The 27,052-nt window shown below is 31.4% G+C and overlaps 1 protein-coding gene across 1 annotated transcript in view; it reads left to right on the forward strand.

Annotated features, from left to right (window-relative positions):
• Positions 1-27,052, forward strand: part of LOC114335227 (dipeptidase 1-like) — a 63,604-nt gene that overhangs the window by 14,410 nt on the left and 22,142 nt on the right. The window contains exon 4 of the mRNA XM_050657067.1: positions 25,554-25,960. Within this exon, the coding sequence (XP_050513024.1) occupies positions 25,554-25,960 (407 nt within the window). The remainder of the gene's footprint in view (positions 1-25,553; positions 25,961-27,052) is intronic.

The following is a 27,052-nucleotide window of genomic DNA, read 5'->3' on the forward strand; positions in this document are numbered from 1 at the left end:
GTCGATCAATTGATCTTCCAAAACGAAAGAAACTTATGTATATTGAAAATTCTCTATATATAGTGTGGGACAAAATTATGCAATAAATGCATATTGTCCAAAGCAGACTTTAAAGACAAAGAAAAAGATCAATTTCTGGTTAAATTATCATGCCAATGACGGTATCATAACATAATTGTTTTTACAGTGTCTCCAAAACATATGTAATTTTTAAATTAATAGTATATTATTCAACGAGCATGTAATGATGGCTATTACTCACGTTAATGAAGTTTGCGACACGAGCCGTAGGAGAGTGTCGTAATTCATCAGAGTGAGTCATTACATGCGAGTAGAATACTATACTTTTTCTACGACCTTTTTTTATTTTAATTAGTAAAAAATTTAATTATCAACTACTCGAGATTTAAATTATAATAATTTACAAAAATAACTAAATGCTGTTTACCTCTAGTACGTGGCTGAATAATTGGTTGCCTACTATTACTAAATTCTTATTTATTGTAAAAATACAACTAGAAATAGTCAATATACTAAGTTCTATTCGTTTCCGAAAAATTATAAGCTTAAATTTGTATCTACTGTCAGTGAATCTAATAAATAGGAAATGGCTGTTGTCGGTGGACGTATTTCATATATATTATAGTTATAATGTATATTTACATTTAACTATATATAATATAATAATATAGCTATACATAATATGTTATAACATATTTAACACAATATAACTTGAAAAACAAACACAATATTAGTTATAAATTGAAATTAACATAAACAAAATGCACTAATGTCACTGTCACTAAACTAAATGATAAACGTCAAAATTTTTAGTAAACAAGATATAAACGTAAAAAATATACTGACGTTGTTACAGTTAAAATTCCTTTAAAAATTTTTTAAAAAAAAGTTAATTATTGGTATAAATTACAATAATTATTGTACTAAATAAACAAGTTTAAGTAATTTTATTTGCAGTTTATATAGGATTAATAGTAAAAGCGGCAAGCGCCACTTGAATCTAACTTCAGCCAGTGAGTAATGACCCGTGACTAACTTGAGCCCGTGAGTAATGAATTACTACTCACGGGTACAGTAATGGGTGCTATTATCTATGAAAAAATAGCTAATAATGAGCATGTTATTAAACGGTCGTAGAAAAATTAATTTACATAACAAAAAGGATATACAGTGAGGACGTTTGATTTGGAATAAATTCATTATCTCGATAATGGGCGACTTTGGAGAGAAATCCTGAGACAGGTCGATTTTTATTTTTAAATTATGACTTTCTTGCATATACATATATCATAATAGTAACGTCATCCATCTGGGCGTGGTGACGTGAGGGGTTGTGTGATAGCTCATTTAAAAGGTTATTTAATTCTCTATTCGGTAATACAAATATTTATACAGGGTGTACAATTTTTTTATTTACACAAAACGAAGAATATAAGCAATTACCTGTCAGAAAAACAGGTAATACTGTCTATTTCACAAATAAACATTGTTTTTCGCTGAAATTAAATGTTCAAACTGCTAAGAGACCGGTGGGTGGCAGTTTTAATATTGAATTTAAGTGAAAAACAATGTGTATTTGTCAAATAAACATTTCTTTCTGTTTTCTGACAGAACTCAAATGTATTGTGAAATAAATGAATTACATACATTCTTCTTTTTGTCTCAATTACCTAATTTAATTCAAAAAAAAAATTTTTGGACATCCTCTATAAATAATAAGCTTAACGTTTATAATACTGAATAGATAATTAAATAACCTTTAAAATGAGCTATCACACGACCCCTATTCTGATTTAAAAAAATCATCGATTACGTCATCACGCCCAGATGTATGACGTAACTTGTATGATATATATGCCAAAAAGTCATAATTTAAAAATAAACATCGACCAATCTCAGGATTTCTCTCCAACTTTGCACCTTCTCTAGATAATGAATTTATTCCAACTCAAACCTCCTCACTGTATGTACGTAATTTCTATAATACTAATTACATTCTACGAAACACAAAGAAATCATCAACTGACTACGAGTATGAATTAAAATATGATTCACCCCATGTGAAATGGTTGGGGTGAATCAGTTGCCAACTGACAAAGAAAGTGTGGAACAGAGCCATCGAAATTTTATGTCTATGATTAAGGGCATAGGCGCAAAATGTTGCTCCAATATGTTTTAAATGCATTCATTTTTTTAATATAAAGAACACTAATAAGTATTTTTGAAAAATTTAAACGAAGAATGAAAGATTGCCGAAAATGGCCGAGGGCTGAAAGTCCCTGAAATCTTCTCTAATGTTTATTTTAATAAGTTATAGGGGTGAAAAAAAAAGAGAAAATTTAGTGTGATTTTTAAATTTAAATATCTTATTCAAAAGATAATTTTTGGTTGTTCTAACTGATATTCGGCCATCGGTAATAATGTAATCTTTCATTTTACTTTTAAATTTTTCAAAAATAATTATTAGTTTTCTCAGGATTCTAAAAAAAAATGATTAAATTTAAAATATCATAGTACCAGTATTTTGCGCCTACCCCTTAAATTAGCTATTGATTTTCAATACAGGGAAAATAATAATATAAAGATAGAAGATAATTGAAAAGATAAGGACAGAATATTTAGCTTATAAAAAACTGGACGCTAATAATTCGGTCAATTTGTACTCTACGAGCCCCCTAGCAGGAAAGTTTTGGGGTAGTTCTGATTTCTTTCATTATATATGTATTTTGGGCTGCTGAATCAAAATATGAGGTTTGCGGACCAAATTTCGTGACGGAACATTGAGCAAATGGCGAAAAAAGCAAAAAATTTCTGCTTTCTCCCGCTGTTTTACTTAAATCTCAGAAACTATTAACTTTTAGTAAATGGTCTGTTAACAAAAATTAAAGCACTGAAAATTCTCTACAAATATCACTATTTACTTTTTTTCAGACGAACCTTTCGGTCTAAAGTGCAAGTTAAAAATTGTCAATTTTTAACGGTCTCTGCAAAACCCATTTTTTACATTTCAAAACTTTATTTTTTATTAGAATGCTGTCATTTTAGTTTTATAATAAAATATATAGATATAGATAAATTAAAATTCAAAACAAATTAAAATACAACATGTTGCATAATATAAAATTATATGAGCCGTTGTCTTTTAGAAGGTTTTGGCTGTGGTTCTCCGGTGACGGTGGGTCCCGATATATAATATTCTGCTTGTTCTGGAAAATAAAAGAGATGGTGTCAGTTCTAAAGGCGAGATGACGATTGCAAAATAGATTGGGAGATTAAACATACCTTCCGCATTGTGCTGATGTTCTTCGATGGCATCGTGTCCTGGCTTAGGGTATGATTGCTCCATCGTCAGCGTCAGGGGTCGTTTTCCTGGAAAAGAAAAGAGGTAATGAAATACTGACTTGTGATCATATATCATGGAGAGATGAATGATTACGAAATGACTTGTGAGATTCTGCATACCTCTGTCTCTTTCTTCAGTCTGTTCTACGTCTATAATATCAGAGCTATCTTCCGGGCTCAACGTTGTCACACAGACCTTCCCATGATGTGCAAATTGGAAAACAATGGAGGCCCGCCTTCCTACATCCACAATTGCGATGGCAGCCCTTTTTACATTTACAAGAAATATACGGTAGTAGTGAGTTTGGTGCTGGGTCCAAAGATGTTGGCACTGGCACGAGACCACTAGTAGTTTTTTCCAACCCCACTCACTTGGATCTTTTTGTTGCTCGTCAGGTGTGGTTTGAAATAAAGATAACCATTGCTGCACCTGATAGTAAACTCTAAGTGAATGTTCTCGTGCAGCAGATTCAGTAGGGGGTAATGAGGTAATGTTGGTCTTATTTTTGTATAATGAAGATACGTATTGTTTGTATCTCAAGTCGTTCAGACTGGTCTCTTTTTTCTTCCATATAGAGCCATGAGACACATGTTTCCTGCTGTGGCAACCTCATCCTGATGTGCATTAGGGTCTTTAAGAGCCTCAATGGTTGGTTGCAAGTCTGTGTTCTTCTACAGGACTTTAAGAAATTTCAGTTTCCCCTGATTAAACAATGCAGAAATAGTATCGCAACCACTCATTGCATGTAGTAATAAGATATGGTCCATTAGGATTTTTTCAGTAGCCAGATGAGGGTTATAGAAGCTTTGCGAAACCTTTCCTTTTCTTGGTTTCAGTAAAAATACATTTTTTGTGTTAGGACTACACAGGTCAATCAAAATGACCAGAAGGTCGATATCTTCCCCACCACTGTCACATGCTCATTTGACGGTGCGATCTCAAGAGCTGTTGTGATAATTAGAATATCAGCATCCTCCACAGAATGGAGGATATAAATTTACCAAATGACAGCATTTTAATGAAAAATAAAGTTTTGAAATGTAGAAAGTGGGTTTTGCAGCGACCAATAAAAATTGGCAATTTTGAACTTGCATTTTAAACCGAACGGTTCGTCTAATGAAAAAAGTAGATAGTGATGTTTGTAGAGAATTTTAAGTACTTTAATTTCTGTTATCAGACTATTTACTAAAAGTTAGCAGTTTTCGAAATTTAAGCGAAAAAGCAGAAATTTTTCGCTTTTTTCGCGATTTACTCAAAGTTCCGTCACGAGATTTTGTCGGCAAACCTCATATTCGGATTCAGCAGCCCAAAATACATATATAATGAAAGAAATCAGAACTACCCCAAAACTTTCCTAGTCAAAATACAATTTGATTGAATTATAACCCACCAACTATTGTTTTAAGAAAAAAATAGTAAAACAAAACAGAAAGAAAGTTAAGAAATTATTAAAATCAATAAGAAATTGGAATAAAATGATTATTTAAATAAATATAAATGAATAAACATATGACATTCATAACGTTACAGGATAATAACGATAATAACCTAAATAAAAGCATTTAAGCGTTATAATAAATTAATATAAATCATAGAACTTATGGTTTAATGCTTTCCGTTTTTATTAGTAATAAGTTTTAACACTGCCGTTGCATATTATTGCAAGCATATGATACGATAAAATCTTTACACCCAACTATATCCATATTATCATCGGCAGTAAGAGCCTTCAATTTACAAAAGATCTGGCCGAATCTAAATTTCGACGACATAAAACGGGTACATAACCCTCAGTTTTATGAACTCCGTTGTCATTCAATTTATTTTAAAGCGACTGAGCAATTTCGTTTATAGAATCCATTATGCACGTTCCTAGGCGAGCCAAACATTATGCGAAAATTATTAGAGAACATTATTCAACGAGGCACTGATGACCATAACCCAAAAGTGCACTAATGTTGTAATGACGTATCGTTTTATCAAATCTATTACAATCTATGGTGTACTTGCTTCGCTATAAATAAAGGTAATGATATCGTGTTTGATCATAAATACATGTTTCATCGTTTAATTGCTAATAAAAGTTTGTTTAAACGTCAGTTAGTGAATATTGTAAAATAGGTGAGAATAAATTTTTTCAATGAAATAATCTTTTGTTCTTGAAAGGAATGGAAAAATCTACGTTTCGATTTTTTCCAAAACTTCATCAGATCTCTTTGATATTGACCTAGTGCTTTTTAAGTGTTAATTACTGCCGACTAACTTGATATGCTATATTTAAAAAAACGGAATATCGATTTTATTTCTAATGATCTTGTTTATACTTGATAATCAGAAATCTCGATATCGAACAGCTTTGAGCCACATACTAATAGGCCTGGATCCCGCGTACCAAAAAAGTTGATTAATATAAAGCTGAAAATTTGTTAATAGCTTAACGGTGTCTAGTCGGACAAACTTTGATATAAGGGAACACTGGAACAGGGGAAGTTTTAATTATGGAACAGTTTAAAAATTTGGATCGTCTGATTACGAAAACGTCCCATGTATTTTGTCGGACAGAACATCCACTTGATTTGTCACCCTTTCATTAAACTCTCATGCAAAAATCAGACTGCTATTACTAACCAACATGATTCCTGTCATTTGACATGTTCTTCGTGTTCCACTCATTAAAATGCCTCGTTAGTGATAAACACCAGTCTGATTTTTGCATTAGGTTATAATGAAATGGTAATAAAGCAATTAGAAGTTCTGTCCGACAAAATACAAGGAACGTTTTCGTAGTCTGACGTTCCAAATTTTTAACCTGTATCATAATTAAAACTTCCCCTCTTCCAGTGTTCCCATACATCAAAGTTTGTCCGACTAAACATCGTTAAGCTATTAACAAATTTTCAGCTTGCTATTAATCAACTTTTTTTGGTAGGCGGGATCCAGGTCTATAAGTATTATTCACATTAAAATAGTAAAAAAGTTAGAAATAAAAACATTATGACGAGATGCAGCTTACGTATGGTATCACGAAACTGAGAAAATGAGCAAAAATGGATATAGGGCAGTCAATGAGGGTATTTGGCTCCGAATTCCATCCTACTACATCGATTTACATGATATTTTCACAGTAAGTAGGAAATAACTCAAGAAACAAAGTCTACCCTAGCACAAGCCGATGTGCGCTTTTATCTTGGGGGTGGTTTCCACCCCTTCTCGGGGTGAAAAATGTTTTGGTTAAAATAGCCACATAACAGGCTAGAGAACAACATTTTAAGCAAAAACTGTTCTCTAATTATTTTTTGAAAACTCAATACTTTTTGAGTTATTCGTGGTTGAAAATTGGCCATTTTCATTGAAAAATTACACCTTTTCGAACGGATTTTTGCGAATACCTTAAAAACTATGCATCTAACAAAAAAACTATATAAAATATTTCTGTAGGTTATAAAAAAAACAAACAGATTTGTTCCTTCATAAATTTTCTAGTTACATAAAATACAAAGGGGGGTATGGTAGGTAAGTAGAGTTTGTTTTTTTGCTGCATGCTCAAATCGGTTTATTCAACTTGAAATAACAGAGAAACTGTCGATTTTAGGTGTATAATGATACGAATAACTTTTGTAGGGCTTGTAAAGAGCAAAATGAGCAATACTAAATGTCGATCACATTCAAACTAAGCGAGATATTCTGCAAAAAAGTTGATGACTAATGTATTTTAAGAAGAAATGAAAAGTATATTTAACCTCTCATCCATCAGAACTTAAATACGTCGTTGTTTTTCTTCTACAATACTTTTTATTATGGTGTTCTTTCTATGTTCAAAAAGATGAACTGGATTAAAATGAACGATTTTTGAAAAAAATAAAATTAAATTATAGATCGCATTTTTAAATCTTCTTAAAAGTCTTTATTTTCCTCCATGTAACTCGAAAAAGATAAGAAATACGAAAAAAAGATACCACACAAAAATGTAGGGCTTTTTCAGATATAAATTTTCTTTTTATTTTTCATTACTGTATCTCTTATAATTTTCAAGTTACATGGAGAAAAAGAAGATTTTTAAGAAAATTTAAAAATGCGCTCTATAATTTGATCATTTTTTTAGTGCGTCAGATTCGTTCAATATATTATAAGAATTACACATTTAATGATACAAGCGTATAATTTGGTTCACATATACTGCACAAATAAAGGTTCAAATTTAGATATGAGGCCATCTCAGATTTTGTCTTTTACAAAAATGGCAGTCATTCAAAATGGGCGACTATATATATATATATATATATATATATATATATATATATATATATATATATATATATATATATATATATATATATATATATATATTGTTATATTTCTATTTGATATGAAAATTAAATTTTGATAATTATAAACAGAATTCAATTTAATATAAAATATTTTCAATTTTCTCAACCACGGGCATATAAATTTAGAACAACCTGTATACAACAAATTGTTATATTTAATTTTAAGAAGTGATTAGAAGAAGCATACGAAACTCGGGACAATGCGCTTAGAATAAACAAAGTGAATGGCGCGTACCATTATCGTTGTTCGCGGAAGGTTCGATCATTAGCCTATGCTAAATAAGACTCAGTTGAAATAGATAATAGTTCATTATCGTTGTTCGCGGAAGGTTCGATCATTAGCCTATGCTAAATAAGACTCAGTTGAAGTAGATAATAGGTCATTAAATTTTGTAAATAGTAGAAAGTAATTTTAGAATGGGAATTAACTATTTTTTTTTGAAATCCATTAAGCATATTTAGAAAGATTAAAAATTGGTTTTGAGGAATACTGCGAATGAGAGTTGGTGGTGGAAGGTTGATTTGTGAATCTGGAAGGGATATTTAGAAAGTAGGGGAATGAATGAAAAAGATAGATCAGAATGTTTTGAGCTGTCGAGAAGTGAAGTCCAGTAGTAGACGGTAGTGTACGGAGAGTGAGAAAGCCGGTGTAGTTCCGTGAGTGTGGAGTATCTATCGTGGAACGAGAGGTAGGCCAGGTTGAGAGTAAAGAACCTCCTTGAGCCAAGAGTGTCCCGGTAGCTGATTGCAGTTTCGAAAAAGGTAGAATACAGCATCACGACAGAAGCAGAAACGAGAGCTATACGAGCTAGTTTTCAAAGGAGAACATTACTGAAAGCCAGGACGAGGTTTTGATCGCAGCCAAGGATAGCAGGAAACGGGTTTTGTGTGAAGACATTCTCAGTTCACCAGAAAAAGGTCAGTCTCATTTGTTTGGACATGAATGTATGGGTTTTTCGTATTAAATACCACATTAAAAATTGAATAACATAATCAATAATATCAGAAAAGCTTCATCAAACTTAAATAGAACTGTTGCTAATAAATCCTAATAGTTAACTGTTAATAAAAACTTTCAATTGGAAGCCAAAAGGAAATAAGATTCCCATTTGTAAATGTTATGTTTAAGAATAATAAGATCTAGCAAATATTAAGCAGTGATTGCCATTTAAATAAAATAAACAATATTTTGATTATAATTGTAACCCATATGTGTGTATTATTTTACTTTTTTCTTTCCTATCCCGATTAGGAACCATTGAGAAATACTGAGAAGCCACGTAAGTAAGTAATTAATTTTATAATTCGCCCTGAGATTGAAAACATATTGATATGTGATCTGGTTAATTAATTAAATTATTATTAATGCATTGATTAAATTAAATAACAAATAAGAATATCATCTCATATCAATAATCTAGATCATATCAATATATATATATATATATATATATATATATATATATATATATATATATATATATATATATATATATATATATATATATATATTGTTATATTTCTATTTGATATGAAAATAAAATTTTGATAATTATAAACAAAATTCACTTTAATATAAAATATTTTTTAATTTTCTCAACCTCGGGCATATAAATTTAGAACAACCTGTATACAACAAATTGTTATATTTAATTTTAAGAAGTGATTAGAATAAGCGTACGAAACTCGGAACAATGTGCTTAGATAAACAAAGTGAATGACGCGTACCATTATCGTTCTTCTCGGAAGGTCGATCATTAGCCTATGCTAAATAAAACTCAGTGAAATAGATGATAGTTCATTATCGTTTTTCGCGGAAGGTTTCGATCATTAGCCTATGCTAAATAAGACTCATTTGAAAGAGAGAATAGGTCATTAAAATTTGTAAATAGTTAGAAAGTATTTTAGAATGGGAATTAAATATTTTCTTTTGAAATCCATTAAGCATATTTAGAAAGATTAAAAATTGGTTTTGAGGAATATTACGAATGAGAGTTGGTGGTGGAAGATTGATTTGTGAATCTGGAAGGGATATTTAGAAAGTAGGGGAATGGATGAGAAAGTGAGATCAGAATGTTTTGAGCTGTCGATAAGTGAAGTCGAGTAGTAGACGGTAGTGTACGGAGAGTGAGAAAGCCGGTATAGTTCCGTGAGTGTGGAGTATCTATCGTGGAACGAGAAGTAGGCCAGGTCGAGAGTAAAAGAACCTCCTTGAGCCAAGAGTGTCCCGGTAGCTGATAGCAGTTTCGAAAAAGGTAGAACACAGCATCACGACAAAAGCAGGAACGAGAGCTATTCGAGCTAGTTTTTCAAAGGAGAACACTACTGGAAGCCAGGACGAGGTTTGATCGCAGCCAAGGATAGCAGGAAACGGGTCTTGTGTGAGGACATTTTCAGTTCACCAGGAAAAGATCAGTCTCATTTGTTTGGACATGAATGTATGGGTTTTTCGCATTAAATTCCACATAAAAAATTGAATAACATAATCAATAATATCAGAAAAGCTTCATCAAACTTAAATAGAGTTGTTCCTAATAACTCCTAATAGTTAAATGTTAATAAAAACTTTCAATTGAAAACCAAAAGGAAATAAGATTCCCATTTGTAAATGTTATGTTTTAAGAATAATAAGAAATAGCAAATATTAAGCATTGATTGCCTTTTAAATAAAATAAAAAATATTTTGATTATAATTGTAACCCATATGTGTATTTTTTTTTACTCTTTTCTTTTCTATCCCGATTAGGAACCATTAAGAAATATTTAGAATCCACGAAAGTAAGTAATTAATTTATAATTCGCCCTGAGATTGAAAACATATTGATATGTGATCTGGTTAATTAATTGGATTAGTATTAATACATTGATTAAATTAAGTGACATATAAGAATATTATCTCATATCAATAATCAAGATCACATCAACTGTCGTCCAACGTGGAAAGCATTGTAAAGTATTTCTAGTGGCAAATTTGAAAGATAGAAAGAGTAAAGCCGGTATTTGAAAATTTATATGCCTGTGGTAAAAAGTGAGATACTTACATTTGATAACATAAAATTTTAGATCTCTTTAGGTACAAATTTTACATAACTGATTTAATAATTTATTTTTACGATATTTACATTTGATATATTTATTGACAATTTATAATATTTGGGTGAGAAAAAGTCGTCTTGGTAACACTAGTAAAATTTCATATTTGGCGGGGATAGTACTTCTTGAAAACAAATGTCTGTGACAAGAAGCCAAAGCAAAGACAACAAAAAACAAAAAGAACATTCAGACCAAGAAGATATTTTAGACACGACAATCATGGCATCAGAACAGCAAGAATTATCAGGAATAGATAAACTATTACAACTGATGCAACTCCAGTCACAAAAAATGGATGAAGCAAAAAGGACAATGGATAAAGTGGAGAAAAAAATGGATGACAATCAACAGGAAACAAAACAAGCGATAGAAGAGAACAATAAGAAAATAGAGGCACGCATAGAAAAGTATGAAATGAAAATTAAAGATCACATGCAAAAACAAGAAATGAGAATGAAGGACCACATGAAAGAACAAGAAATGAAAATTCAAAATAAAATAAAGGAGATAACGAACTGCCAGAAAAAGGAAATAGAAAATTTGGAAAACAAGTTTGAAAACGCTATTCAAGCAATCAGAGAAGAAATGGAAAGAAAGATTGCGGAAATCAATATTCAACAAAATGGAGGAGAAAGAAGAGAAATGGTTATACATAGCACAGATGACGTGAAGATAAGGTTTGGCGGGGATGTAAGAAGATTACACCCAGTGCCGTTCATAAATAGCCTGAAAAAGAAAATACAGCACATCGGAAATTTCGAAACAGCAAAAGAAACTATCAGAAACCATCTCAAAAATGAAGCAAGCCTATGGTTCGATTGCAAAGAAGAAGAATTTGACAGTTGGCAAGAATTTGAACAAAAATTTTTGAATTATTTCTGGGGAAAAGTCCAACAATTGGAAATTAACAAGGAATTGCAAAATGGGAAATACAATGATAGGATGGGTATATCAGAAAGGACATATGCATTACAAATTTACTATAACGCAAAACATTTACAATATAATTACTCATCGGAACAATTAGTCGAACTGATTGCAAGACATTTCGAAGAAACGCTGGAAGACCATATAACATTGCAAAATTACAAAGACATAGATAATTTATGCCAATTCCTACAAATAAGAGAATCACGTCTAAGAGAAAGAAAATCAAGAAGGTCGCGAGAAGATTACAGGCCCCGAGAAACACAAGATTACAGAGATAGAAATCAAAATAGGAGGGACTATACAAGACGAGATTTTAATCCCAGAAGGGAAAACGAAAATAGAGACAACGGAAGAGGAAATTATGAACAAAGAAATAGGCAATGGAATGAGGACAGAAATCGAGAATACCAGAACAGAAACATCACACGCTCAAATCAAGAAAACAGAAATAATGGTAGACAAAATGAACAGGGATATCGAGAAAACCGAAACAGATCCGACAGACCAAGAGAAAATAGAAGAGAAGTAAATAATACCCAGATAGATGAATATGACGGAGAGAGACATTATGACGAAAATATAAACTACGATGAGCAACCGGCGTTTTTTCACGACGGCGCTCACTAAAAACCAAAAATCAAACAGGAATTTTTTGTAACCCCAAGGAGTTTATTAAATTGGCAAGAAACAACGAAAAGAAAAATGGAGTTAATTTAAAATTTGTGGATGGATTTATCAACGAGAAACCAATTAAAATTATGATAGACACTGGATCTGAAATAACATTGGTCAACAGAAAACTAATAGAAGAAGTTAACTTAACAAATTTAATTTACAAAATACCTAGGGTAAATTTAGTGGGCGCAAACAAACGGACATTGGCAACTATAAATGAAGGCATACGAGTAATGGTACGACTGGGTAAGAAGATGTATGCACTACAATGTGTAATAATGCCAAACATGTCACATGACATGATAGTAGGAGTTGACGAATTGGCAGAAAAACATGTAGTGATAGATTTTAAAAATAATACGATGAATCTAACAGAAGAAAAAGAAGAAGAACAGAACAAGGAACAGGAGAAACAAAATACGGACGAATCAGGTAAAGAACAAACAGTGGAAATGAATTTGGCAACGAAGCAAGGACAAAGAAGAAAAGGGAGAAAAAGTCAGAAAAAGACAAAAGAAAATGAAACCTGTGGCTCCTCAAAAGAAGAGTTGAGCCCAGAAGAAGAAAAATTGAGAGTATCAAAAGCAAAAGAAAACTGGGATTCCTCAAAAGAAGAGATGAGCTCAGGAGAAGAAGAAATAAAGCTAACAAATGAAAGCGAAAAAGATATGATCGAAACAGTGGCATTTGAAGAGGAGGCATATGAAAACGAGGATGCAGAATACACGGTAAAAGTATGTGAAAAATCTGAGGAAAAAGACAGAAGATTGATATGGGAAAAAGGGAAAGACAACATAATAGCCGACACTCTAACACAGGATGAGGACACTGAAAATAAGGAAACAATTACTCTACAGGTGGGACTAATTAGAGTAATACAAGAAGAAGGGGTATAAGACATAGATTAAAGTAAGGAAATATACAGGGAGTTGGTTTTGCCTCGGGAAAATTTATTTAAAAATGCAGATAAATTTTATCGAATACAAGGCGGGGATTTGTTATATTTCTATTTGATATGAAAATTAAATTTTGATAATTATAAACAAAATTCACTTTAATATAAAATATTTTTTAATTTTCTCAACCTCGGGCATATAAATTTAGAACAACCTGTATACAACAAATTGTTATATTTAATTTTAAGAAGTGATTAGAATAAGCGTACGAAACTCGGAACAATGTGCTTAGATAAACAAAGTGAATGACGCGTACCATTATCGTTCTTCTCGGAAGGTCGATCATTAGCCTATGCTAAATAAAACTCAGTGAAATAGATGATAGTTCATTATCGTTTTTCGCGGAAGGTTTCGATCATTAGCCTATGCTAAATAAGACTCATTTGAAAGAGAGAATAGGTCATTAAAATTTGTAAATAGTTAGAAAGTATTTTAGAATGGGAATTAAATATTTTCTTTTGAAATCCATTAAGCATATTTAGAAAGATTAAAAATTGGTTTTGAGGAATATTACGAATGAGAGTTGGTGGTGGAAGATTGATTTGTGAATCTGGAAGGGATATTTAGAAAGTAGGGGAATGGATGAGAAAGTGAGATCAGAATGTTTTGAGCTGTCGATAAGTGAAGTCGAGTAGTAGACGGTAGTGTACGGAGAGTGAGAAAGCCGGTATAGTTCCGTGAGTGTGGAGTATCTATCGTGGAACGAGAAGTAGGCCAGGTCGAGAGTAAAAGAACCTCCTTGAGCCAAGAGTGTCCCGGTAGCTGATAGCAGTTTCGAAAAAGGTAGAACACAGCATCACGACAAAAGCAGGAACGAGAGCTATTCGAGCTAGTTTTTCAAAGGAGAACACTACTGGAAGCCAGGACGAGGTTTGATCGCAGCCAAGGATAGCAGGAAACGGGTCTTGTGTGAGGACATTTTCAGTTCACCAGGAAAAGGTCAGTCTCATTTGTTTGGACATGAATGTATGGGTTTTTCGCATTAAATTCCACATAAAAAATTGAATAACATAATCAATAATATCAGAAAAGCTTCATCAAACTTAAATAGAGTTGTTCCTAATAACTCCTAATAGTTAAATGTTAATAAAAACTTTCAATTGAAAACCAACAGGAAATAAGATTCCCATTTGTAAATGTTATGTTTTAAGAATAATAAGAAATAGCAAATATTAAGCATTGATTGCCTTTTAAATAAAATAAAAAATATTTTGATTATAATTGTAACCCATATGTGTATTTTTTTTACTCTTTTCTTTTCTATCCCGATTAGGAACCATTAAGAAATATTTAGAATCCACGAAAGTAAGTAATTAATTTATAATTCGCCCTGAGATTGAAAACATATTGATATGTGATCTGGTTAATTAATTGGATTAGTATTAATACATTGATTAAATTAAGTGACATAAGAATATTATCTCATATCAATAATCAAGATCACATCAATATATATATATATATATATATATATATATATATATATATATATATATATATATAAAAATTTTTTTTTTTTTGGGGAATGGTTCATTCAATAAAAGCTCGACTAATAAGTTCAAAGTGTTTCACTGAATAGCCCAAATATTTATTGACTGCATTCCCCAATAAAATTTTTATTACATTCCAACAGTCATTACATATTAACAATTATATATATATATATATATATATATATATATATATATATATATATATATATATATATATATATATATATATATATATATATATATATATATATGACTAATAGCACGATATATTTTGAATGAAAAGTCCGATTTCAACCAAATTTGGTACGTAGGTTCGTACGTAGCATCGTTACAAAATCGATGCCATAAACTGGAAGAATCGTTTTACCAGAAGTTTTGTTTTTCCTGGTTTTTTATGTAAAACTATTTTATATTATGTAAATAATTTATTTTCAATTTTTTCACCCTGTATATATTAATTTTTCAAAATGGTAATACCACTATTGAAAAGAGCGTAAGAATATGTTTTAGGAAATATTTTGAACTTTGTAGTTATGTTAATTATAATTACCATTTAATAAATGCATAACGTATCTTCACATGTACCTATATGTGGCAGATTCGTGCAAATATTATAAGAATTATTGTACATTTAATGGTCGAGTCATATAATTTGGACAACATATACTACACATACAAAAGTTCAAATTTAGATATGAAGCCATCTCAGATTTTGCCTTTTACAAAAATGGCGAGCATTCAAAATGGCGGCTATACATATGTGACTAATAGCACGATAACTTTTGAACGAAAAGTCCGATTTTAGCCAAATTTGGTATCAAGTTTCTTTTTTTGATGAATAAGATCGAGGTCTTGAACCGGAAGAATCGGTTTACCAGAAGTTGTGTTTTTATTGTTTTTTTTTTTTTGTAAAAATATGTTGTTGTTTTTTTCAATTCTTTCACCCTGTATATATTAATTTTTCAAAAAGGTAATACCGCCATTGAAAATAGTTTAAAAATATTTTTTAGGAAAGATTTTGAACTTTTTAGTTATGTTAATTACCATTTAATAAATGCATAACGTATCTTCACATGTACCTAAGTGCGGTAGATTCATTTTGAATGCCTGCCATTTTTGTAAAAGGCGAAATCTGAGATGGCCTCATATCCAAATTTGAATCTTTGTATGTGTAGTGTGTGTGGTCCAAATTATATGCTTTTACCATTAAATGTACAATAATTCTTATATTATTTGCACGAATGCGCCGCACATAGGTTCATAGGTACATGTTAAGATACGTTATGCATTTATTAATTGATAATTAATATAACTAAAGAGTTCAAAATATTTCCTAGAAAATATTTTTACGCTCTTTTCAACGTCGGTATTAACTTTTTGAAAAATTAATATATACAGGGTGAAAGAATTGGTAAAAAAACAACATGTTTTTACATAAAAATCAGGAAAAACACAACTTCTGGTAAATCGATTCTTCCAGTTCAAGACCTTGGTCTAACACATCAAAATAAGAATCTATATAACAAATTTGGTTAAAATCGGACTTTTCGTTCAAAAGTTATCGTGCTATAAGTCACATATGTATAGTCGCCATTTTGCATGCCCGCCATTTTTGTAAAAGGTAAAATCTGAGATGGTCTTATATCTAAATTTGAACCTTGATGTGTGTAGTATATGTGGTCCAAATTATATGCTTCTACCATTAAATGCACAATAATTCTTATAATGTTTGCACGAATTTGCTACACATAGGTACTTGTGATGATACGTTATGCATTTATTAAATGATAATTAACATAACTAAAAAGTTCAAAATATTTTCTACAAAATATTTTTACGCTCTTTTCAATTGCGGTATTACCTTTTTGAAAAATAAATATATACAGAGGGAAAAAATTGAAAAAAAAACATATTTTTACATAAACAACCAGTAAAAACACAACTTCTGGTAAACCGATTCTTCCGGTTCACCATATCCCTCTTGTAAATCAAAAAGAAAACCTATATACCAAATTTGGTTGAAATCGGACTTTTCGTTCAAAAGTTATGGTACTATTAAACACATAAGTATAGCCGCCATTTTGAACGCCCGCCATTTTTGTAAAAGACAAAATCTGAGTTGGCCTCATATTTAAATTTGAACCTTTATATGTGTGGTATATGTGGTGCAAATTATATGCTTGTATCAATAAATGTGCAATTGTTTCACATATCGGCCGCACTATTTTTCAAAAACCATTCATTTTAAACCCGTCCAACTTTTTGAACATAGAAACAACACTATAATAAAAGGTATTGTAGAAGAAAAACGATGCATTTACATTTTGGTGGATGGGGGTTAAAATTACTTCTCATTTTTTCTTAAAATACATTGGTTATTAATTTTGTTTACAGCATATCTCGCTTAGTTTTAATGTAATGGACGTCTAATATAGCTCGTTTTAAAGGTCTTTTCAAGAACTACAAAAGGAATTAGTGGCATTATACACCTAAAGTTGACCGTTTCTCTGTTATTTTAAGTTGAATACACCAATTTAAGAATGTACCAAAAAACAAACTATTTTCACCTACCATATCTCTTTTTGTAATATAACTAAAAGATTTATGAAGGCAAGTGTCTCTTTGTTTTTTTTATAACCTACAAAAATTTTTAATTTAGTTTTTTTATTTAGATGCATAGTTTTTAAGGTATTCGCAAAAAATCGTTCGAAAAGGTATTAAGGCTGTATGACACTATACATTTTCTTGTATCATTTCTAATATCGTTTCTGACATGTCAAAAAAATGCATAGTGTCATACACAGATACAAGAAACGATATCAGAAACGATACAAGAATTTGTGTCAGGCACAGATTATTGTACAAGAACTTGCGCAATTCTCAATTTCTGCGCAAAGAGCAAAAACGTAAAACCTGCTGGTAAAACCGGTGGTAAAACATCTAAAATGTCATAATTACTTACTCATAATGGCGGCTGAAATGAAAATGGGATAATGTTTTGATGAATTTATTTGTGTTTTTGTAGGTATTATTTATAAATCTTTTATTTATACTTAATATACCGTTTGGTATGGACTACTGTTCTACTAATAACCATATATTTAGCTCCTAGTAAAGTTCAAACTATAAATTTAGGTTTCATGGTGCATAATTTTTTAATAGACGAAAATACAATAGTTCCTAATTTGGATCAAACTGAAGATAATTCTAATGCAAATATTTTAGCACAAATATCAAAACAAAATAAAAACACAAATAATCAACCTCAGTCAACGTAAAATTCTGGTTAACATTAAAATGTTAATTGTATAAAAGTTTATAAATTTTATAAAATATTTAAAATCAGCTGTGTCTGTAGATGCAGTACTACCATAACGTGACACAGGGTGACAAACAAAATTTCGACCAATCACGTGCCGAATTTCATACAATTTTCGATACAAGAACTTGCATAGTGTCATACAAGGCACAAATGTACGTACAAGAAATGATACAAGAAAATGTATACAAGAAACGATATCAGAAACGATATTAGAAATGATATAAGAAAATGCATAGTGTCATACAGCCTTTACGTTTCAATGAAAATGGCCAATTTTCAACCACGAATATCTCAAAATAATCAAAAGTATCGAGTTTTCAAAAAAAAATTATAGAACAGTTTTTGCTTAGAATTAGGTTCTCTAGCGAATTCCGTGGTAATTTTAACCAAAAATGTTTCCACCCCTAAGAAGGGGTGGGAACCACCCCCAAGATAAAAGCACACATCGGCATAGGGTAGACTTTGAATTAGGAGATAAGTAGAGGCTATTCCCAAAATTTCATTAAAATCCATGCAGTAGCCTAGAATTCGGAGGTAATATCCTATTCTTGCTCCCATTGACTGGCGTAATATGACAAAGTTCAAATATAGCACTGATATTAGTACCATAAAAATAAAAATATTACGATGGAAAGAATATTAAATAAATAAAACAGTCTGTGTGAAATATTGTACCATACATAGTGAACTAGATTATGAAGAATTAAACTTAGAACACTGATACACCAGAGCTCTAAGACACCGTTACTCAGTTCTGGTAGATTATGGGTGGGTGAGAATATTATAGAGGTGAGAAACACAAGAAAGAATAAATACTAAACAACAAAAGAAGGAAATAAGGAAGAGAACAATTCTTTAAAAAACGGCGCCACTATTTTTAAATATTTGAATCCTAAAAACAGAAATGAAATATTCTAGATAGAGTAATTAAATAATATCAAATAGCTATCAATAAAGCTATAATATACATAAATATTATATCATTAGGAAACATGAGAATTAATCTAAGTCCTCTTTGCAATGGATTAACTGTGTTGAGAATAAAACAAAATATGCAACTAAAGGATAAATAAACAAAAATATCAAAACGATTTACGTTTCGTAAAGCCATTCCGATTTAAACATGTTTAAAATAGTCTGCACAAAAATATTAATTAACATCAAATATAAACTTTTTAATCGGATGTAGCATCACTTAAATATATTGGAAATAGAAGGAAAAGTACTCATAATAAATTAGATAAAGCTGTTATTCAGATCAACTGGATGTTGACTGATACACTCAAATTCCTTATGAATATGGGCTGTAGTCAAAGTAATTTGCCGAGATAGTGATGGGGAAGATTCCCAATCGTATAAAATGGGACTAAACTTGGACACATTTGGATTCCCAATGTAACAATCTGAGATTAACACGGAACCCTAATTAGATGGAGAAAGTACAAAGTCAGATATGTGAAGGCGCAAAATATACAAACATAAAGAAATAAAAAGTATAAAAAAGATCTTGCCCTTTGATAGGGGTTCTCGAAACGTACTTAAAACTTACTTACATTTTGATACGTAGATTATGTCTGCTCAACAGAAAATAAAATAGAAATGAAAAATTATGACTTTTTATAGAAAAATATTTAAATAGATGAAATCACCATTACTTAGTATTTTCTTGCTGGTGGGAATAGAAGCTAATGACATTTATTGATGGTACTAAAACGGTATTTTAACAAAAGCTTTGTAGGAATTACTTTGAATATTTGCAAACAAAAACCAACGGTAAGTTAGTCAAAACATCGAGGTGGGTAGTCCAAACAGGACTTTTATGATACCACCTAAACGGTAACTTTTTAAAAGGGTTGTTGTTGTTTGTTTGGGTTTATATGACTGCGGACACTAAATCCATTCGCCAATTTTACTATTTTTTATTTTATTAGTCATTTTTTCGTATCTTATCCTAAAACTAATACTAATATAATAAACAATTCTACTAATAAATAATTATTTTTGTATTTTTTTTTTAATAATTTTTTATATATATATATATTTTTATTAATTTTTTCCAAATGATGTTCTCAGAGTTCCACAGCAAAAACTGCAACATTCTTCTTTAGCCCTCTACTTCATTCGAAAGCTATTTTACTATGGACTGTCCAAGTTCGTCATTCATTTTTATCTACATATTTTTTTATATTTTTTTAATTATTATATTTTTTTTTTCTATTTTTTTTTATATCTTTTTTTATATTTTTTCTTTCTTTTTTTTTATTATTTTTTTATTTTTTTTTTTATTTTTTTATTTTTTTTTTATTTTTATTTTATTATTTTTTTTTTATATTTCTTTTCTTTTTTTTTTCTTTTCTTTTCTTTTCTTTTTCTTTTAACATATAACAATTTACAAGAAATACTTACTCTATATTTTACAATTACAATTTAAGCTTAATATCTAAAATATGTTTATACAATAGTCGGTATACCAACTCATTATTTTCTAATGTTAATAAATAATTTAAATTAATGGGATGGTGGACATCAGTCAAAGAATACAGTGAATTTAAAAACATATTAACTTTATTAGAGATAAGAGAACAGGTCAAAATTTTGTGTTGTAGATTGCCCAACTGTCCACAAATACATTGTGGACTATCAGCTATATTAATTTTAAATAAATATGATGGAGTAAGACAGTGGTCAAATCTCATTCTGCATATGGTTCTTATCATATCTTTTGTCGACTCCATTTTAGAAAACCAAGGTTTATCCGTTATATAGTTTCTGATTGATCTGTAGTGGTTTCCTGTATTTACGTTTTCATCAATATACCTTTCTTTCCATTCTTTCTTAATCTCTTTGAATAAATTTGATTCAATATCTTTTGGCGTACAAAGATAATGGGTTAATACTCCTTGTGTCACCGCGTTTTTAGCCAATTCATCTACCATTTCATTTCCAGTTATTCCACAGTGGCTTTTAACCCATGCCAACTTAACAGACTTTCCTTGTTGCTGAAGTTCTTTAATTTTATTTATGATATATAATTCAATGTAGTTCACTTTTGATTTAGGATTTATAGCACTAATTTTACTAAGAGAACTTTTACTGTCACTAAAAATTATAAACTTTGAATGATTTATATTAGATAAATATTTTAGTGCTTCCATTATCGCTATTAATTCAGCTGTGTATATACTCATAATAGAATTTAGTTTAAACATTTTACTAATTTTATTACTGCTATCCCAATAGGCACATCCCACACCTTCAATATTTTTTGATGCATCTGTATATAGCATACAATAATCTTTGAACATTTGTGAACTGTCGGAGATAAACACTAATTTTCTTAAAGATATAGGCAACTTGCTTTAAAAGGGTTAATCGAAGGTTTATTATATTTAACGTTTGTTTTAATAAAAAGTATTAACGGCCTAAAATAATTTCTTAGGGAATTTTTGCAAAAACTAAAGTCATGTACAGAGTGTTTTAAATAAAATTTAATAAAATTATCAAAATTTTTATTCGTTTCAAAGGCCATTAGATGCTATTGGGTGTGGATTTTAACATCATTCAAATGTCCACCGAGGAATCACCGGCATTTGATCGATGGGGTTGGTTATTTTGGCTTTTGAGTGCCGTCATGATGTGTAGTTTATTTGCGTAGACCTGCGACTTAAGAAAATCCCCCAAGAAAGAGTCTAACCGAGTTTTCCGAATTCGAGAATTCTCTTTGTTGATATACCTTCTCATCCAAAAATGGGCCTCGTCCCTTAATAATATGATTTTTCGATGAAAATTAGGGTGAGTTTCCAACTGCTTCAGAGACCATTTGGCGTTGCTCCAAAGATAATGGAAATGTAGCAATAACTCCGAAATTATTGCATATAAGTATAGCAAACATTACAGAAACAATAATCAGTATTTCTTTTGGAACATTTGAAATAAGAAAGTTCATTAGATTTCTAGAAAAACGAAAGGTCTGACAACAATGTAAATATCACCATATTTCGGGCGCATCACAAGACCCTTCTTCTTCTTTGGGTGCCGTCTTCTTAGTGAAAGTTGGCGATGACTTCTGCACAGTTTTCTCTATTTTGGGCTTTTCTTATTAGACTTTGAAAGTCTAATCCTGTCCATTCTTTGATGATGCGCAGCCAGGTCATTTGTCGTCTACCCCGGCCGCGTCTTTCTTCTATTTTCCCTTCTATAGTAAGTTGAAGGAAGATATAACTGTTGTGTCTAAATATATGTCCAAAATAAGATGTTTTACGTTTCTTGACAATTTCTGTAAGTTCGTGTTCTCTATTTATACGCCTTAAAACTTCTTCATTTCTCACGCGATCGGTCCATGGAATTTTCAGCATACCACGAAATACCCACATCTCAAAGCAATCTAAACTTCGTAACGAGCTGACTGTTAACGTCCAAGCTTCCACGCCGTGTAATAGTACACTATATACATTTATACATAACGCTTTATCATGCGGTATCGTAGGGACAGATCAAGATTGCGGGCAGTGAGTAACTGTCGCATCTTTAAGAAGGTGTTTCTTGCCTGTTCTACTCTACATTTAACCTCTTGTTCTTGGTCTAAGGTTTCATGTATCCAACATCCTAAATACTTAAATTTTTTCACTTGTTCAACAAGCCTGTTGTTTTAGTCTTTTTACATTCACCTTAAGGCCGTATAGTTCACCTTCTCTCACTACTTTGGTTAACAGAATTTGTAGTTCTTCTTTACTGCCAGCAATCAGTACTGTATCATCGGCGTACCTGATGTTGTTCACGTTTTTTTATATTGACTTTTATTCCTTCTTGTGCTTCATCTAGAGCTCGTGCAAAAATTTCCTCTGAGTATAAGTGGAATAATAATGGTGATAATAAACAACCTTGTCTAACCCCCCTTTGGATGTTTATGGTTTCAGTATCACCCATTTCGGTTCTAACAGAGGCGTTTTGATTCCAATAGGGTTCACGTATTGTATTAATGTCATTTGGATCCATGTTCTTTTTTTTTCAAGCATCCTATTAGCTGATCATGTTTGACTTTGTCAAAAGCCTTTTCATAGTCTATAAAGCACAAGTAGACATATTTTTGTTGATCACGACACTTTTGCATGAGAACAATGAAACTGAACAAAGCTTCTCGAGTGCCCATACCGTTTCGAAAGCAAAATTGTTCCGGACCCATATCTTCTTCGTATTTTTGTAAATTCTGTTATAGATAATTTTTAGAAATAGCTTCAGAATATGGGGTATGAGACTTATTAATCAAAAGTCGTTACATTTTTGCGTAGTTTGATTTAGGTACAAGACCCTTACGCACTAAAATCTATAAAAAATCGTGGAAGCCATTTCTGAAATAGTTGAAGCGTTCCATATTAAAACTCATTCTGTAGATTGAGAATGAAGAGAAAAACATAAGCATTATTTTAAAACCAACACAAAGACCCAAGACGGCCTTTCGGAATTCGGAAAAAGCGTCATAAAAGAGATGAACCGTCTGGGCATGATAGTTGATCTCTCGCACACTTCCAAGGAGGCGAATATCATTGTCGTCAATACATGTCTTTCGTAGCATATTAATTAGTTGTTCATGATTGACACTGTTAAATGTTTTTCTAAAATCCACAAAGTAGAAACGTTCTTATTAACGTCTCTACACCGCTCTATACGCACCTGCAGAGAGTAAACTGCTTCTCTAAGTCCGAAAAGTGCTTTCCAAAAGCCAATCTGCGATCTATCAATATTTCACTCATATTTATCATATTATTCTATAAAAGATTGTGGTGAACGCTATAGTGATGTGACTGAGCAAGCTTATATGTCGGTAATTACCACAAAGATGGGCATTTGGTTTCTTCGGTATTGTAATAAACGTGGAGTGCAACCAGTCCTCCGGGATTTTTCCACTATTATAATATGATGTTAAATAGAGCAACTAGATTAACAAGGAATTGTTTATTTATCTACATAAAAACTTTAGTATCTCGAAGTGTATATTTACCACTAAACCATAAATGTTTCTCAATTTATGATTCAATAAAATTGTGTTTTGACTAGAAAAGTTTTGGGGTAGTTCTGATTTCTTTCATTATAATATGGATTTTGGGCTGCTGAATCCGAATATGAGGTTTGCGGACAAAGTTTCTTGTCGGAACATTAAAAAGATCCCGAAAAAAAGCGAAAAAGTTCAGCTTTTTTCCGCTTTTTTACTCAAATCTCGAAAACTATTAACTTTTAGTAAATGGTCTGTTAACAGAAATTAAAGTACTTAAAATTATCTACAAATATCACTATTTACTTTTTTTTTCAGACGAACCGTTCGGTCTAAAGTACAAGTTGAAAATTGCCAATTTTTAACGGTCTCGGCAAAACCCGTTTTTTACATTCCAAAACTTTATTTTTTATTAGAATGCTGTCATTTGATAAATTTCTCCTAGTTTTCTGTACAAATAATAAATGTTAGTTCATAGGTATGGTATTATGTCTCTTGTGACAGCTTCCATGGGTCAGGCACAGATGGAGTCACAGTTTCAGTTGATGTGAACATTTCCTTCGGATCTGTTATCTTGATTTCTGATAAACCTTGAGGTTTTGTCCTTTTAAAATTAATTAGTTGAACAGCTTCCTGACTTCCATAAACCTCAGGCGCGGGTTTCTTTTTTATCCGAGGAATGGATTGCTTAGGAGCTACTGCATGTTTTGGTGCAATACAAGAAATGCCACCTATGACGTAAAAAGTGTGGTATTCGTCGATTGTATGTACGTTAAAATCAGCGTTATCGTACACCTGCTGTGTAAAGCACGGTAGGTCAATTTTCTGTGGATTGCCTGCGAATGCTGACACTTCCAGGCGAACAGCTTCTGTATAGAATGAACAAAACCCCAAAGAGGAAACTACATCAACCTATTTTCTTGAGCCGTACTTTTATAGAGAAAACGGCCAACCCTGCAAGGAATGGTGGGACCAACTATCTGGGCCTTACTGCCGCTACAAGACTTTGAGCAAGCGCGTTGCTTATCTGGAAGTGTCAGCAATCGCAGGCGATCCGCAGAAAAACCAGCCGTGTTATAGCATACCTATTACTGTGGTTCTGTGTCCATGGATGTTTAAGTTGACAGTCAGAATTCTCTCGTTTATTGCTTCCCAATTATAATATGATGTTAAATAGGACAACTAGATTAACAAGGAAGTGTTTATTTAATCTACATAAAAACTTTAGTATCTCGCACTGTACATTTACCAATAAAACATAAATTTTTCTCAATTTATCAACTTCATTGACAAATGTTATTTATTTTTCTTTTTCCATTGAATTTAACCATACTAAACTCTACTAAAGCAATTTCTTAAATAAAAAACTGTATGATTTTTATTTATTCTCTTTTATTTTATAGATATCTCACAATCACCCATTCGTGCGACACCCCTTGGGCTACGGGGACCAACACAAAGACCCAAGACGGCCTTTCGGAATTCGGAAAAAGCGTCATAAAAGAGATGAACCGTCTGGGCATGATAGTCGATCTCTCGCACACTTCCATGAACACTGCCAAGGCGGCGCTCAACGTATCCCGGGCGCCCGTTATTTTTTCCCATTCAAGCGCCTTCTCGTTGTGCAACTCGTCCCGAAACGTCCCGGACGATGTACTGAAACTCATCGCGCACAACGGCGGAGTGATCATGGTGAATTTTTACAATTACCATGTTACCTGTAACGAAACTGCCACTATACAAGACGTTATTAACCATATTAACCACATTCGGTCCGTTGCTGGCATCGATCATGTTGGAATAGGAGCAGGTAAATATTTTTTAGGAGACTTTTTTTGTAATAATTGCTTTGTACACACTTCATAAAACTTAAAATTTAAAATTGTACAAATGGAGAATACACATAGACATAGGTATATTTTTTTAAATTTAGACCAATTTCATGTTAGTCTAAGAGCTAGTGAACCCTCCGACTAACGGTCTTCCTGTAAGGCTAGAAATTTGTATAGTGATAATTCATAGCACACCAAGGCTAAAAACCATGACCTGGCAGGCATCAGCCGTGCACGTGTATCTACCAGGTGAATCGAAAAGTGCATAGTTTAGTTGAAAAATAAACATTCTCCTGTAAAGTTTAAACTTAAGTATGTGTTTGAGTAAGTCATTTAGAAGAAATGTGTACAATGACAGACATTCTGAAGAGCATAAGACCTTGCCAGGCGAGGGGAAAGTTTAGGGGTTTTTCCTAAAATTATTTTTTTTTGCATCGAACAAATTTTTTTTAGGTTTTTTGAATCATTCCAAACAGAAAAGGTCTTTAGAGACTTTTCTCTTAGGTTAATAGTTTTTGTTATATAACGTCGGCTTAATCTGCTAAACCTGTAAGTCCAAAATGAAAATTTTTTCAGGGGAGACAAAAAACTTTCTGTAAATTTTTGTTTTAGCAAATAGAAATACGTTTATTTGGATATAACAAATTTGACATTTTAAGGTATTTCTAAGAAGTTATTTGATCTTATGACATATTTAATTGGACTTACAAGTTTTTCCTATTTTTATTTAAATATTTTTGGGACTTACGGGATTTAATTACTTTAAGAGGTGGGTAAAAATTAATATTTAAAATTGAGTAAACTTATTTATTCCTCACATAAACGAACAAAACCTTAACTTAAAATAATGCAAAAAATTTAAATATAGCATATCTAAAGATATGCCAGGTTGTCATAAAACGAGTGATAATCAGCTGGAATACTTATCTTAAGGGATTGCAAATGTAAAAACTTTTCTCTTTTAATAGGTGTATAGGATTATTATATAAGTTTGGAAGTTCACTAAATTGACAGCATAACTGTTTTCTAGTAGACTTTGGAACTCGACTAAAAGCAAGGTCTTGGTAATC

The sequence above is a fragment of the Diabrotica virgifera genome, chromosome 7 (genome assembly GCF_917563875.1).
Source record: "Diabrotica virgifera virgifera chromosome 7, PGI_DIABVI_V3a".
NCBI classification, from domain to species: Eukaryota; Metazoa; Arthropoda; class Insecta; order Coleoptera; family Chrysomelidae; genus Diabrotica; species Diabrotica virgifera.